This window comes from Mercurialis annua, linkage group LG3, assembly GCF_937616625.2.
Source record: "Mercurialis annua linkage group LG3, ddMerAnnu1.2, whole genome shotgun sequence".
In the NCBI taxonomy this organism is placed as follows: Eukaryota; Viridiplantae; Streptophyta; class Magnoliopsida; order Malpighiales; family Euphorbiaceae; genus Mercurialis; species Mercurialis annua.
The window spans coordinates 74,231,959-74,248,369 of NC_065572.1; the positions used below are offsets into that span (position 1 = coordinate 74,231,959).

The window sequence follows — 16,411 nt, forward strand, 5'->3', positions numbered from 1 at the left end:
GTGATAAATTAAGTTTATGTAAGAATTTTTCGATCAATACGGTAAGACTTGAGCTCAAATTAGGGCAATAGAGTAATTGAAATTGTTGGACGTGATTTCAAAAGCAACGAAAATAAGAGCAATTATTCAATACAACCAATGTATCACGTCAATATGTACAACATATGCACTCAAAACAACAAGGAGAAATTATACATATATCTATTATTTCATAAATGTTGGGTAGTGGGAAAACATATATACAATCAATTTTTTTTTCTCTTGATAGCTTGATCGATTCTATTAATTAATATGCTACTAGAATACAGCAATTTACCGACGAAAAAAATCTGATTTAACAACGGATTTCAGCCTTGGATTTCGGCCTTTTAACGATAAGGATGTTTTCTAGTAGACAGAACTAACTAGTTTTGGATCCAAACAAGGGCATCCGTACTGTTGAGAAAGTGACAAATAGAAGCTCCAGGCTTAACCTTAAGCTGTTGAAATACATAGTGTTCAGGGCTCCAATCTGATGAATCCATATGACAAACCGCCACACCGTCAACTTTACTACCGTCCGAACCCATTAAAGGAACCATATAAGCTTGTGTAGGATCAATGGTATGGCACATAAACACAGCATATGCATACCCTAATTTATGGCATACTACTTGCTTCTCTCCGATCATTTTTATTCCCTCCAAAATCTTGAACTTCTCTAGTTTTTTCTTCGTACTATTTTTCGTTTTTATCTCAGTGGAAACAACTTTAACCCTGTGCCCTAATTTCGAAACAACAAAATCAACTAAAGATTCTAATGAAGTAGCGCAATATTTGTCTTCACCCTTAATCTTGGGTACTTCACAGTCTTCAAGTGCATTCGTGATCGTCTCGGCTTCTACTGTTTTAGGTTTTACCGAAAACATGTTCAAAATTTCCGGTAATTTGTCGCTCGAAAACGGAATAGAATCGGAAACTTGACGCGGTAAGAACCGAGCAGTATCGGTATTATTTTGAGTATCAAAGAAGGCAAGTCTCATTGTTTGACCAGAATGGAGATCGTTGCACAAGAAAAATACGGCACCACCACCACTACTTGAAGGGATATTTTGATCAAATTTTTGCTCGGCTTACCATAACGAAATAGCCATTTAAAGAAAGGATGTTTCGGTGGTGGCTTATTGAAAGGAGGTTCCAATCTATTGTACATAGGAGGTCGTATTAGTCTCTTGCTAATGCTATTGTTCAGAGAACCGAGGCTTCCTTTTCCTATAAATATGATTAATAATTAACGAGACAAATTACTATAACCCCTAAGATAAGGTGAAATATTTGTGTAAACTTATTTCGTCACGTAGGATGATGTACCATCCGTTAAATGCATGATACGTGACATAATTAAATGTCATATTCAATTAATAAAGAACATTTAATTTAAATTAAAATATCACTAATTAATGTTATATTTATTTTAGTTGGAAATGACATTTAATCACGCCACATGTTATGTATTTAATGGATGGTTCTTAATCCTGTACGGCAGACTAAGATTACACAAGAATAAGTATAGAATAATAGTATATGAAAAAAATTAAATTTGTACATCTAAAAGTTCATTATAGATTTATTTTGCCTTTCAATTTGGAATAAAATATTAAATAAAAACTAACGTTTCGGGAAACACTTTTAAAATAAGTATTTTGACTTGTTTATAGTATTATCTATATACGGGACTAATTTTTCATTGAAAAAGTTACGGGACTAATTTTTCATTGAAAAAGTTACGGGACTAATTTTTCATTAAAAAAGATAAAAGGTAAATTGCAACTTTAATCATGAATTTTAACTTGATTTATAATTACAACATAAACTTTAAAACTTGACAATGTCAATAACCAATTTTCATTTTTTGACAAATCGGTACACCGAGATAAAAAAAACACTAACGTGGACATTGTAATATACAGCCACGTGTCATTGCATGATTGGTCGGTATACCAATTTAACAAAAAAATGAAAATTGATAACTGAAATTACCAAATTTAAAAGTTCGTGTTATAAGTGCAACACGTTAAAGTTTGTGATTTAATTTGCAATTAACTCAAAGTTAATAGACAAAATTTTATTTTATTATTATCAATTTACTTTTTAAATTTCGAATTGATGTCTGTTTTAAGTTAACATAAATTATTAAATCTAATTATTAATTTTTTAGTTCAATGTATGTTTAATAATCTACCAAAATATAAAATTATACCCGGAGATGGTAAAAGTTGTTGAAGAGCGGCCGGTAATGGAGTGTAGGGTAACATGGATTTCCAATACAAGTGAGGTGGCAGAGGAGTAGCATGAGAGCATCCTATAACAACAATCTGCTGAAAAGTTTGAATAAATTAAAAAATCAATGCTTAAGTTCACTAGTATAACTAACGACTTACGATTTAAACGGTATAAACGCTCAACATCAAACTGTTTAGATCGTAAATTTAATAGCTTCCAAAAAAACTCTCTTATCAATTTTCAAAAAGAAAAGACTTTTCTAGTATATATTTTAATAATTAATCATCGTATACAATAAAATAAGTTAAATATATATATAAATATTATTATTATATTAAATAAAAATAAATATAATACTCACAGAAAGCAAAGCAAAGATGGGGAGGATATGAAACTCCATAGACTCAAACCGTTGAGGGTTCCAGTTCTAGATAAGGGCTCTTTATAAAGGAGAATTATGGAAGGGTTATATTTGTCCTTTTAAATTTTAATTGTCCACGTCAGAAAGTAATGCAACGTCAGCTAAATGTAATGTCAGCAGAAAATAATTAACTTTATCAAAGACAAAAATAAGCAATATTTGTGTGGTGGTGGCGTTTCTTATCTAATGTGAAGTCGAAAAAACTTGACTTGTCGGAGATTGTATTTTTTTTTTTGACTAAATTTATTTTGGATCTCTAAATTATATGATTTTGTTTTATTAAGTTTTTTAATTTTTATTTGACTTTTCAAATCTCTAAATTTTTATTTTTTGGTCCATTGAATCATTAAACTTTCATTTTTAAATTTATTAGATCCCTAAACTTTTATCATTTTGTTCAGCTGGTTCTTAAATGAATAAAAGGAGCTAATGAACCAAAATTAATAAAAATTTAAAGATCTGAAAAGGTTAAATAAAAATTGAGGGACCTGATAACAAAAACAATATAATTTAAAGACTCAAAAATAGACTTAGCCTTGTTTTTCACTCCAAGTCCAAACTCCAAACAAGTCCATGAACATTCTCCATGTTACTCATTCACTACGATAAAGGGTTAATGTATTTGAAATTTTGAAGGTCTTTTAATTTTATATTTAGCTACCAATGAGTTATAGTTTAAATAATATAAATGTTGAGCATCAATTTCCTGGATCGTGGGATAAATTTCACCCACAAATGCTTTCTTTTCTTTGATTATACAAAAAAATATTTAGTTATTATTATAATAAAAAAAATACAATTTTGACTATATAATTACAAAAACTAAAAAAAAATTAATTTAAATTGTAACAAGTCGTAAAAGTTTGATTTTTTGTCACCATTAACCCTTTTTCAAAAATATTAGAATTTTTTCAAGTCCATTTCAAAACTTAAGGAGTTATCATTTATTACAAAATGAATGGTGCTAATTAGTTTAATTAAAATTTGATTTTCTAGTCTACATTATATTCATTTTATAATAAATAATATGTGAAAAAAATTCAAAATTTTACGACTTATTGCAATTTAATTCAAACTTTTAATATTTGTAATAACAAAATGTATTTTTCTGTTGTAACAGTAGTTTACAACAGCCAAATTGATGGTCAAATTAATTTGTTATTTTTAATTTGGCTATTATTATTATTTTGATGAATAATGATATATTAGAAGTTATAAGAAGTGGCAAAAAGCTCAAAACTATTCAAAAAAATTTGCATAAAAATGTAATTTGCATGATTATTATTGCAACGAAAAAATGCATTTTAACTATTATTACAAAAAATAAAAAGTGCGGATTAAATAACATTAAGTCGTAAAAGTTTTGTTTTTTTGACCAAAAGGCCTAAATTTTTGAATATAACCTTTCAAATTGAAGTGAATTGAAGGAATTCCAATCCCGTAAAGGGTGATAAACATTCAAATTTTCAAATTTGCATATATATTATAAAATGCAAATACTATCGAAATCACTCAACTATTAGTCTATTACTAAATACTAACCATACAAGTTACTGAAGGAACCATAATTTAGCCATTGTGATAATTAATAAGATAAAACAGTATATATAGTTTGAATAGAAGTAAGTATAAGAAGTACAACTGCAGCCAAAAATGAAATCATCGCCCAAGGACTATGAAAATAATCATGCCTTAAATTTGCTATCCATTTATTGTGCTTTTTGCGGCAATGCTTGTTCACTTTCTCAAATAATTCCGAGTACAGAAACTCGGAGCATGACGGAATTACATATAATCCTAACTTGTTAACAATGGAGACGATCGCATCATCATCTCCCAATCGATTTTCGAAAATTCCACTTTTACACAGTATCTGCACGTCCTGCGGACGGTCTATAAGGCAGTCTATTAATACCATATAATCCGAAACATAGCTAACTTCATCCGCAAGTAACTGCTCGAAAGCTATCATATTACGAAGAATTGTTTCCGTCTCCTCTTCAATGACCAACGATGGGATTTCTAGCTTACCTCGTTTGAACTTTACATCAAATATGCTTCGTTCTTGTTCATTTCCGACTCTTCGGAATCCAATTCCGGCCTCTCTCAGCTCTCCGGCGCAACGAATGGGTTCCCATTCGTCACTTACCGATGGAGTTTTTCTTGTAGTAGTACTGAATGGAAACCAATGGCGATGTACAAAGTCCAGCAAATGCTTGCTTTCATACTGATCGCAATTTTCATCAACTTTGAACCCTCGAAATTTGCAGCTTAAGTAAGGAGTAAATAATTCTATGAATCCATAATTTTGGTCTGGCTTCTCAGACAGATTAAAAAACTTCAACAGAACAAAGAACGGAATCTGATTCTCGAGTAGCAACAGATCCCTGTTTATGCTATATAAATAAAGCATATTTGCAAATTTAGGATCGTCCTCCTCTTCAAAATCTTTTATACGAAAGCGAAAAATCTCAAGAACAAAACAAGAATCAAGAATCATCATCTCCACGAACTCTTCGGAGCTGAGACTAATCGTTTCTTCGTAGCATTTACGAGCGCTTTTTTCCAGTGCTCCCATGGCCAACACATAGGGTTGTAGTAGCTGATCAGCTTCTTCTTCTTTTACCTCATTATTGTTCGCATTTCTTGATCTTCTTCTCAGAAGTTGCTTTAGAAACTGTAGTTTGTAACTTTCCATTTTTTGTAGGTGAGATTTTCCGCGATGGTACGGACCGATTGAAACGACTTGCGGTTCGTAACACTCGTCATTTACTCTGCGTAGCTGATCGGGAACTCGAAAAATGCTGAAATCTGATGGAACATAAGATGAATTTTTAAGATTTTTAGATATATGAATACATATATGTCTAGCTTTATCTTGATCCATTGAATTCAATGGAGCTTCTTAGTTTTTGCTTATCTAAAATGGTTTTTGTCCTTTTTTTTAATTTGTTGATAGAACTACACTTGGTGGACGAAAGTTTTACGTTTAATATCCACAAATCTATAAAAGAAAATATAATTTTCAATATCTTAAATTGTTTATTTAATCTATTATCATTAGTTTATACAAACACAAATGGAAAGAATTTAACATTTTTTTTTTAAATCGAAGTATTTAATATTTCTAGACTAATAATCACTCATAAATTCTGACTTTATAGTCTCCTTACAAGAAACTCTATAGTCTTTAAAAACGATCAAGAAATCCCTAAATTTTATGGCGGTGCTCAAGAAATCTCCTAAGCCGAAAAAATGTCTAGTGCCGTCTATTTTGGTGAACTGTCATTCTAAAAGGAAAGATTTGGCGATACTCTAAAAATTTAAAACACCCAAAATAGCTCTAAAACTAGGGCTTTTTACAGAAACATGTATCTTTTGTAGAAATATAACTTTTATACGGACCATAGTTTTCAATATGAAAACTACCGTCAGCGCTGAAAATTATAACTTTTATACGGATGTCATATATAAGCTGACCAAGTCAAACCCTCATAAATCAAATAATTTTCTCTCTCATCACAATTAGATTTTCTCTCCTCGCTCTCAGCTCATCTCTCTCAGCTCATCTCTCTCAGCTCCTCTCCCTCAACTTTTATCTCTCTCAATTCGTGTTCTTCTACACTGAAATATCAAATTAATCTTCAGATCGGCGTTTTTCTCTCTCAGATAAGATCTTACAGCCAACTGTTATTCATCTTCATCAACAGTTTGAAAAATCGAGAAAATATAGATCTCCATAAGCAGTAAGACTCAAATTTATACTTTCTTCTTGTAGATTTTGATATTAATGTATTTGTAATGTTGATTAAATATATAAACATACGTAATAATTGAAATTCTAAAACAAAATCTTAAACTACATTATAAACTGAAACAATGTTGATTTTTTATTTGAATGTTGACTTTCAATCAGGAATGGATACAATTGCAACTTTTATTCAGTATAATGGCTATTGGAATGATAAACTCCAGTATACAGATTTTTCTGTTAAGGGACTTCTTATTCCAAAAGATTCTAGTATGAATAATCTTGAACAATTATTGGCAAACCAGCTACAAGTGAATTTAGAAGAAGAAAATCTGAAAATCAAGTATCAGGTAAAGTAAATTTATTAATTCTTTCAATACAAACTTATTAAAATTTGTGTTGATAAAATCATGTAAGAATATAATTGCTATTATTATGTTTACATATTGTTAATATTATGTTAATGATGTATTAATGTTATATAATTTTTCAAATATGTAGTGTTTTATTGTTGACTTCATGTTGACAACATGTTGATCTATATTTAAACTTTGTTTATTTTAAAATTTATACAGGTTAAACCAGATTATCCACCGCTAATAATACAAGATAATGATGCTTTAGTATTCTACTTCCAGATGAAAAGCAAACAATCAGATCCAACACAGTTTCCACTTTGCATTGAAATTGAAAAAAAAATGAGAGATATATCATTATACGTTTCATCATCGAGATCAACACAACAAAACATCAACAGAAATGCAGAAGTTTGTCAACAGCAAGACAACTCAACAAATATTGATAATTCAGAGTCGGTTTCAAACATGTTTCAATATGCAACAAATGTCGGAAATTTATTAAATGAAGATCAAGAAGTCGAGAGCCCGTACGTAGAGAATATGATCATTGATGAAGTAAAGGCGATAGAAATAGAAGAAGGGCAGAAATACAAAGACAAGCGCACGTTGAAGACTATATTAAGCATTTATGCAATCAACAATCATTTCCAATTCAGATCTTACAAGTCGTGCAAGATTGAATATATAGCAATCTGCAATGAACCAGAGTGTGAATGGAAACTGAGATCTTCGAGAAATAAAAGATCAAATGTCTTTATCGTGCGAAAATTCAACAAGGTGCACAGCTGCAAAGTGGGAGAGAGAATGGCTGATAAAAGACAAGCCACGTCAGATTTAATTGGAAATTTTGTAAAAGATAAGTATGCAAACTTCAAAACTGTTTATACGCCGGCCGATATTATTAGAGACATGAAGAAAGAGTATGGAGTCGAACTGACGTACCAAAAAGCATGGCGGTCAAAAGAAAAGGGATTAGAGCTTACAAGGGGTAATCCAGCTGAATCATACCGATTACTGCCTTCTTATCTACATGCGCTCAAATCAACAAATCCAGGTTCTGTAACTGAATTGGAAACAAAAGAAGAGAGATTCCTTTATGTTTTCATATCGTTGAATGCATCAATTCAGGGTTGGGGGTTTTGCAAACCAGTAATTGTTGTTGACGGTACGTTCCTAAAGGCAGCTTACGGAGGAACGCTTCTAACGGCAGCAACTCAAGATGCTGCAAATAAAATTTTTCCTCTAGCATTTTGTGTCGTAGATTCAGAAAATGATGCTTCGTGGGAATGGTTTTTCAACAAAGTTAGAGAAACATTTGGTGTGAGAGAGGGAATGTGCATCATTTCAGATCGACACGACAGTATTAAAAAAGCAATTGAAAAAGTATACCCGGAAGCACATCATGGAATCTGTACTTACCATCTTTTTAACAATGTCAAAGCAAGATATAGACGAGCAAAAGGTGAAATCAGAGAGCACTTTTTTGGGGCAGCAAAAGCATATACGCTTGAGCAGTTTGGGAAACACATGGAAGAACTTGACAAATTTGACCCAAAGATAAGGGAGTACCTAAATGACGTTGGTTTCGAAAAATGGACAACACTTTATTCCACCAACAACAGGTATTCAACAATGACTTCAAACATTGCTGAGTCATTAAATGCAACAAACATAGCTGCAAGAGAACTTCCTATAACGACCATGCTTGAGTTTCTACGTTCCCTTGTGCAAAAATGGACTCATGCAAACAGAATTTGTGCAAGATCATTAAAGACAGATATGTCAAAAGTAGCTGAAGATATATTGAATGAAAACTACATTCGATCTCTGCATCTAACGGTATTTCTAAAAATTAAAATTTGTTAATAAGTTGTTGATTTGATGTTAATATGTTGTTGACTTATTGTTAATATATTGTTGATCTATCAAATCATGTGTTGATTTTTTAACTGAATTCTTTGTTATCAGGTCAGCCAAGCAAATGACAATATATATACTGTGACTAAAACAAAAACACCCTTCTCGGTTAATTTGGAAACAGGAACATGTTGCTGCAGAAGGTTTCAAACAGATAGAATTCCTTGCGCACATGCAGTTGCTGTTATAAGGAAATACAACAAGGATCCTTTGCTCTATTGTTCCAAATACTACATGAAGGAAACGTACGTCAACACGTACAACCACACAGTATATCCTATGACAAATAAATCAACATGGAATACGCCGCAAGAAATAAAAGATATAATCGTGCTGCCTCCTGAATCAAGAACCAAATCCGGCAGACCAAAAAAGAAGCGCATATTGGGAGGACATGAAAAAAAGTCAAAAAATAAATGTGGAGCTTGCAAGAAGACGGGACACAATAAAAAAACATGCAGAAGATGATTATGATTCAAGAAAGATTTATTTGTATTAAATAAAAATACTTTGAATTCATTTCATATATTTCATAAAACAATATGACTTTTGCTGAAATTTTACATTTAATGTTGACCTTCTGTTACTATTATGTTAATTTCATGTTGATAATTAGTATTTTCAAATGGAAAAATTTGTCAAATCATAAAATTACCATTTTATGGATGGTTCATATATTGTTCATAAAAAACCATATCATAAACTACCACATTTATGGATGGTTCACATATTGTTCATAAACTAAAATATCATAAACTAACATATTTATGTTGACCTTGTGTTACTATTATGTTAATCTCATGTTGATAATTAGTAAGATTAATAAATAATAGTAGTAAAGTATTGTACTTAAATATTCAAATAGAATGAAAAAACACACTGCTCTTTTTTAAAAGCTATGTTAAAATGCTGTTGATTATGTGTTAATTTAGTGTTAATAAACTAACATTAACATTTTGATAAAAATGTTAATAGCGGGATAAAATAATATAATTTAATTCAATTTGTTAATGAGCAAAAATAGTAAAAAAAGATACATCAATCAGCTAAATATATAATAAAAACTTAAAATATAATCAAGTAATAACATCAACATTCTGAAAACAACAAAAAAAAACAGCGTATGATTCAAATTCAGAATAACATAACAAAAATAACAAAATACTAAAAATAAAAACAGAACCAACAACCTATATTTTTCTATGCCTTCAAATCTTTTCGAGGTCCCGCTTCTTCTTCACCATCACTTACAAGATTCACACTTTGCTTCCACCTCCCATACTTAATCAAGCTTTGAACAAGCCTATTACGGTACGTTTCCATTTCCATTAATGAAAATGTAGAAGGAATTCTCTTAGAACTTATGAAATGCTCCGCAAATAAACAGACAAACGCACCACAATCGCTGCATAATAAAATGAAACAAGTTAAAAATACGGAAAAAAAATCAACATAAAAACAAATAATGTAGAAACAAAAAACAAAAGAACTGACCTGTCACTTTGAACTGGCATATAGGGAACATTTTCATATGAAAATGACTCGTATCTGCTGTCCAAACTTGAAGTAAGAGCAAATGAACTAGAACTAGTCCTCGTTGAATAAAAGTCCATGTTCTTCAGAAATTTGGGAAGATAATGGATGTAAGCTTGCATATAATTGTGAATAATGGCATCCATCGTCGGACTCTTCATCGAATTGTAAACATAAACCTTACAATCTTCAAAGTTAACACGCGCGAGAATCCAATGATTTGGATCTGTAACAATGATAGGAATGAGAAGATCATCGATTTCAGTCCATGGCTTTGAGTATCCACACCCTTGACCCACGTAATATTCAAGAATCGTATTACTGGCGTTAATTTCAATAGACTTCGAACCGGCAGTAAGAAAAGATCGATATTCTGCCTCCAAAATCTGACCAAAACTAGAGTCTGCAGTTGTAAAATTTGGCTTCCGGATATTCAACAATACACTCTTCTTTCTCAAATAGTGGAAGACAGTATCAACATGCTGTCACAGAAAAAAAATCAACAAAGTTTTAAATTAGAATAAAAAAATTAATGCATAAAAACAAAACAAAATTAAACTTACAGATGTAGAGAGTTCACAGCCTACGAAATTTAATGTATGCAGCCATTTCTTCTTCGCTTGAAGTTCGCCAGCAAACTTAAAAGGAGGATCAATTACACCATATCTACCGGTAAAAATTCTAATAAACAAAAAAATAATCAACAGTAAATTAATTGACATGTAAAAAAAACAAATTAATTAAAAAAGGTAATACAATTAAATTACCGAAGCTTCTTATTAAATCCTTGTTCAACCCAATTGAAGATTTCACAATCTTTATAAGCATCTAGCAAGCTATACTCATTATCCATAAAAGGGCACGGATAATCTTCAAATGAAGCTACATTCACAACTGTAAAAAAATAAACACATTATCAAAAACTATATGTGCAGAAATATCTCAATTGACTATAAGACAAATCAATAACACGTAGGATATATGTTGACATGTTGTTAACATTGTGTTAATATTCAGTTGATATAAAAGCATAAAATTTAAAACAAATATTAACAACATGTTAACTACTTGTTGATAAAGAAATATGAGAAAACATTACCAGGTTGAGAAGCTGCTTGACTTGATAACAATGCCTATATAAAAAACAAAATATAAATATCCAAACTGAAAAATACAACTACAATTACACTACAAGAAACTCACATCAGCCTCACGAGTACTATATATAGAAACAAGTTGCTCGTCAAGTCTAGCCAATTCAGAATCAGTAAAAACGGCATCTGAATCCTCCATTGATATCTTCATATAAAACAAAAAACAAATAAGAAACAAGTAACCGTATTATTATAAACTGGTAATAAAATATCAAAATATACATACCTGATTATCAACAAACGCAGATTTATCAGACACTTCTTGCTTTTCTTTATCACCATTATCTTTACCATCAACTCTATGCGGTAAGACTTCATTATCGTCCTTTCGACGCTCTTTATCACTCTCATGCTAAAGTTGAGATATAAAATAAACACCATATTCACAATATTAAAAATAAATTAAAACAATATATAAAATGAATTAAAAATATACCGCAACATCAGCTGATTTCTCAAAAAATTGGTTCATCTTTATCACAAAACTGTTAAGAGCAGCACCAACTTCTGAAATGTCCTTTTTCAAATCAACATGATAATCTTCCATTTGCTTCTTAACATGATTCTGCTCAGATTTCATACTCATAATTTGCTTCTCAAGGTAACAGACCTTCTCAAAAACAGTGTTAAGATTATGTTGATTTCCTGTTGATTGACTAGGATTTACAGCATTTGTGTCAATTAAATCATCAGCTACAGCATCAACACTTTGTCTTCTATCAGAAGCAGCTTGCTTCTTCTGTATTCCAAAAAAGCCATCCAACATTAAGCTATTCCTTTCATCAGTGGTAGGTATAATCCTTGTATACTCCAGCTGCATTTAAAAAACAGTTAAAACACATTTAAAAAAAATGGAAACAACAAAGATAACATTATAATTAATATAAATTACCTTGGACCCTAAACTGAAAAACTCAGTGTCCAACACACTCAAATTCACAGATTTGCCAACACTCCAGTTCAAGCATCTTGGAATATAGCTGCCAAGCTTCGTAGAAATAACACCATCTGAAGTCGGGAAGCACTCATAAAACAGATATTGCAGGACAATAGGAAAGCCAACCACTCTGTAATAACCATATTCTTGCTTTTGGCAAATATGTTTGCTCTTAAACGACCTAAGAGTGACAGCAAAAACTTCTTTACCCCACGGGTATGAGTTATAGTCCCCGGAATCAATAATGTCTAAATGGTGCCGCTCCACCAAAGTAACATCAACAGCAGACAGAAAATATATTTCTAACACATACAAAAAAGCAATTTTAACAGCATCTTCGTCCGACTCCCATCGCTTAGACAAAAAGCACTCTGTAACGGACTGTCTGTTCAACTTGGATACGCCAACAAAATACTTCTCGACCAAAGAATTAGTCTTATCAACATCAACAATCTTCTGAATTTCCCCAACACAATTCAGACCAGTTAGCACAGCAAATTCCTCTATGCTGAATCTAATTCTTAAATTGTTAACACCAATCCAAAGTTCGTCTCGTTGCGGATGATTAAGCTGTCTTGACAGGAGAGAGTGTATCACTTGACCATGCAAACTAAAAGCAGGCAAATCCAAAACAAAACCAAAAGAAGTCTCCTTAAACAGTTTAAGTTGCTCCTCAGACAAATTCCTTTTCAAATTATCCACAACTTTCTGCTTCATACAGTGATCAACCCTTGTAGAAGAATATTGAGTATGATTCCATCGGGGAGACCACATCTATTAAGAAACATAGCAAATACAATAAGATAGTATATAAACAAAAACAATGTGCAACAACTAAACATAATGTCAATATACATAAATTTTTTTAAAAAATGGCAAGTTAAAAACTCAGACACAATATTTACATTTGAAAAAACAATATATCAACATAACATTAACAGCAACTCAACATCATATTAACAAACCGAAATATTCAAAAACAAAAATATATAAAATAGTTAAAAAAAATGAAAAAAAAATAAAGAATTAACAAAAGATAACCTGACTGGGATCACCAATAACTACTTCAGATTTAGGTGACTGAAGATAAGCTTTTTTCTTAACAGCAGAAGAAGGAGACTTATTCTTCACAGGCTGTAACAAATACAAGAATGTAAACATAATATCAACATAAAATAAACATTATATTTAAAAATAATTTAACATTTCAAATTACCTTATTGCACTCATGAGCTTGTTCTTCTTTAGTATCAACAATTTCAGAAGAAGTTTTTTTATTCAAAACACCAGAACTTGATCTTCTATTCACAGCCTAGAAAATCAACATAAAAGTAACATTTACTAAACAGAATGTAAACATTAAATACCAAAATAAAAAAGATGTTTAACACAACTGTAAAGCAAGAAAAATTAAAAAAATAATATTAATAACTTACCTTCACTAACTTATTAACAGAAACATCTTCAGATTCAGACTTTTGAAGAGGAATTCGTTTTTTCAAAATAGAAGTTGGAATAGTGATTTTTTTCTGAACAACAGGTTGCTGAAAAGAAAAATAAAGATTTCAAAAAACAATTAAGACATATATGTACAACAAATAATAAAAACAACATAAAAAAATAAAAACAAAAACAGTTTAATACCTTATCAACATTGTCTACATTGTCAGCAGCACTATCCAAATCAGTAGATTCAAAAGAAACTTTTCTTTTAACACCGGTCTTTTTCTTCATAGTTTTCTCAGGAGAGTTAGGTTTAACAGCATGGCTTGGACTGATAGTAGTTTCAGAAGAAACTTGATTCACTGCTTTTTTCACGGTATACGATGCCTTTAATTTCGCAAGTTCGACAGCAATCGAATCAGTACCAACACTCGGACTACTCTTAACACGCTTAGAAGAACGGACAGGCTGCTTCGCCAACTTTGGAACAGCAGTTGCAACTTCAGTTTCAACAGTTTCTGACTTTAAAAGGTTTGAATCAACCACAACATCTCTCTTTCTTCGACGCTCAAAAGCACGAACGACTTTAGGTTTATTTCCTTTAGGCACTAAATCCTCCTTTTCAGATACATCCTTAACATTTTCCACTGAACTACGCTGCTCTATTGCATCGGCTACATTCATTTCTCCAACACCAGATGTAGCTTTTTCCAACACTTCACCTTGACTCTTTAAAACGGAATCAACTAATTCAGAATCAATTGTAACAGACGGTTCATTCTGAATAGATTCAGAATCTTCATTCCTCAGAACACCAGCAATAAAAGTTTCTTGCGACATTGTTTCATCCACACTTTTATCCACAGATTGCGAATCAGAATCCATGGCAACAGACGGAAGTCCTCTCGACGGTCTATGACCAACTGACTTTCTCCGCATTATAAATACATGAAGTTAACAAACTAAATAACAAACAACAACAATTCAAATAACTAAACATAACAAAACAATACTTAAAATTAAAAATGAAATGACTATAATTATAATTAAAACACTAACAAATTAACAAAATAAATAGCCAGATTAAAAATCAACATGCAGTAAACATAAACTAATTCTAAATTTAACAAAATAACAAATTAACAAATACATATTCAAATTAAAAATTGATTGGGAAATTAAAACCTAAATCAATTAAAACCTAACAATCATAACATATAAACATAAGCAAAAAAAAATTAAAAAAAAAGCAAATAAATCAAAGTAAAAGCAACATAAAATCACAAAATAACAGTTAAAACCTAACAATCAATAACATAAGAAGATCAAACTAAACTAAACCTAAATCAGTTAAAACTTAAATTAATTAAATTCTAATAATGATAAAATGTAAACATAAAGCGAAAAAAATAAAAAAAAAACTAAAATAGAACAAATTAAAAGCAACATGCAACCACAAAATAACAATTAAAACCTCAAAAATCATTAACATAAACAAAATCAAGCAAATAGATAAGAAAGAACTAAGATCAAAGACAATAAAATCGAAATGCAATTACCGGTTATTACAGTAGCAAAATTAATTGAAAAAAATGAAACTCACAAGTATTTAACAACGGAGGAGCAACAGTTGAGCGAGAAAGAAGTGTAATACCCCAAAATAATTAATTAGCTAATTGGACCACGTGTCCAGTTTTGAGTCGCGGAAGTGGCGATATTGGAAAGTTTTCCGATAAATAAGTTTCAAGTAGGTCGGTTTTGAGAAATTAACTATGAGAAAATTAAGGTTATATTTCAATTCTAAAGTTAGAGTTGGAATTAATAGGAAAAATGTCAAGAAAAGTCTAAAATGAAGTACAGGGACCAAAGTGGTAATTTAGCCACTTTGTGTCGAAAATAGAAATATTGGAATTTGACGGGAAAGTACTAATATCGAGATTTGTATTATTTATCGGATATAAATAATACGTATAAGTCGTAATAAAAGAGTTTATTGATTTAGCTATGGACTAAATCGTAGGAAAGAAAAGTTTGAAAGATAAATTGTAACAAGGAAAGAAAGAAAGGACCAAAACGGACTTTTAGCCATCTAATATAAGGATTATCATTTGAATGAAGGAAGGCATCAGAGAGTGAGGATCCAGAAGCTTCATTTTATATCGATCAACTTCGTTTCTTTACGGTTTCTTCGTTCGACGTCCGATTCAAGCGATTTTCGCATCGATCTCTTCGTAATCGAAAGCTCTACTCGTTCTAAGCTTCATATCAAGGTAAATTTCAAGAAATTTGGTTGAAAATTTAGATATAGCGGGCTGTTTTGATTGGGATTGAGTTTAGGTTAAAATTTTGACGTTTTTGAGGTTATTATAGCGTTTCTGCAGAAACCGGGATATGGGTATTGAGCGTGGGTATGTTTAGCACGTCGGGATTGTGGCGAAACCCCGGAAAATCTGATTTCCGGGGCTGTGCACGTGATACACGACCGTGTACCACGGGTGCACGAACGTGTACTGATGTACACGAACGTGCACCTAGCGAGGTACACGATCGTGTACTGAAGTACACGAACGTGTACTTCTCATGGTACACGAACGTGTACCCCTAAGGTGCACGAACGTGTACTCAGTTGCACGA

The 16,411-nt window shown here is 31.3% G+C and overlaps 3 protein-coding genes and 1 long non-coding RNA gene across 5 annotated transcripts; 1 reads left to right on the forward strand and 3 right to left on the reverse strand.

Moving 5' to 3' along the window:
* Positions 1–181: 181 nt before the first annotated feature.
* LOC126671414 (BURP domain protein RD22-like) lies at positions 182–2,700 on the reverse strand. 2 transcript variants are annotated; one of them, XM_050365184.2, is made up of 3 exons: positions 2,624–2,700; positions 2,240–2,354; positions 182–1,251 (listed from the first exon to the last, which is right to left on the reverse strand). In XM_050365184.2, exon 3 carries the CDS (start codon positions 1,020–1,022, stop codon positions 405–407), a length of 618 nt encoding a protein of 205 aa, XP_050221141.1. In that variant the 5' UTR covers positions 1,023–1,251; positions 2,240–2,354; positions 2,624–2,700; the 3' UTR covers positions 182–404. The 2 variants fall into 2 exon arrangements, with proteins under 2 accessions (XP_050221141.1, XP_050221140.1); XM_050365183.2 differs by having other exon boundaries at positions 2,240–2,357; positions 2,624–2,698.
* A 1,537-nt stretch (positions 2,701–4,237) lies between these two features.
* Positions 4,238–5,633, reverse strand: LOC126671556 (UPF0481 protein At3g47200-like). The gene has a single exon (XM_050365338.2). The coding sequence runs from the start codon at positions 5,568–5,570 to the stop codon at positions 4,269–4,271; it is 1,302 nt and encodes a 433-aa protein (XP_050221295.1). The 5' UTR covers positions 5,571–5,633; the 3' UTR covers positions 4,238–4,268.
* Positions 5,634–6,094: 461 nt separating this feature from the next.
* Positions 6,095–9,178, forward strand: LOC126673001 (uncharacterized). The gene is made up of 4 exons (XM_050366953.2): positions 6,095–6,429; positions 6,600–6,784; positions 7,010–8,632; positions 8,762–9,178. The coding sequence occupies exons 2-4, from the start codon at positions 6,602–6,604 to the stop codon at positions 9,176–9,178; spliced, it is 2,223 nt and encodes a 740-aa protein (XP_050222910.1). The 5' UTR covers positions 6,095–6,429; positions 6,600–6,601.
* Positions 9,179–10,828: 1,650 nt separating this feature from the next.
* Positions 10,829–11,519, reverse strand: LOC126673002 (uncharacterized). Its single transcript, XR_008790409.1, has 3 exons — positions 11,447–11,519; positions 11,011–11,137; positions 10,829–10,924 (listed from the first exon to the last, which is right to left on the reverse strand). It is a non-coding gene; the product is annotated as an uncharacterized LOC126673002 (long non-coding RNA).
* Positions 11,520–16,411: the final 4,892 nt, after the last annotated feature.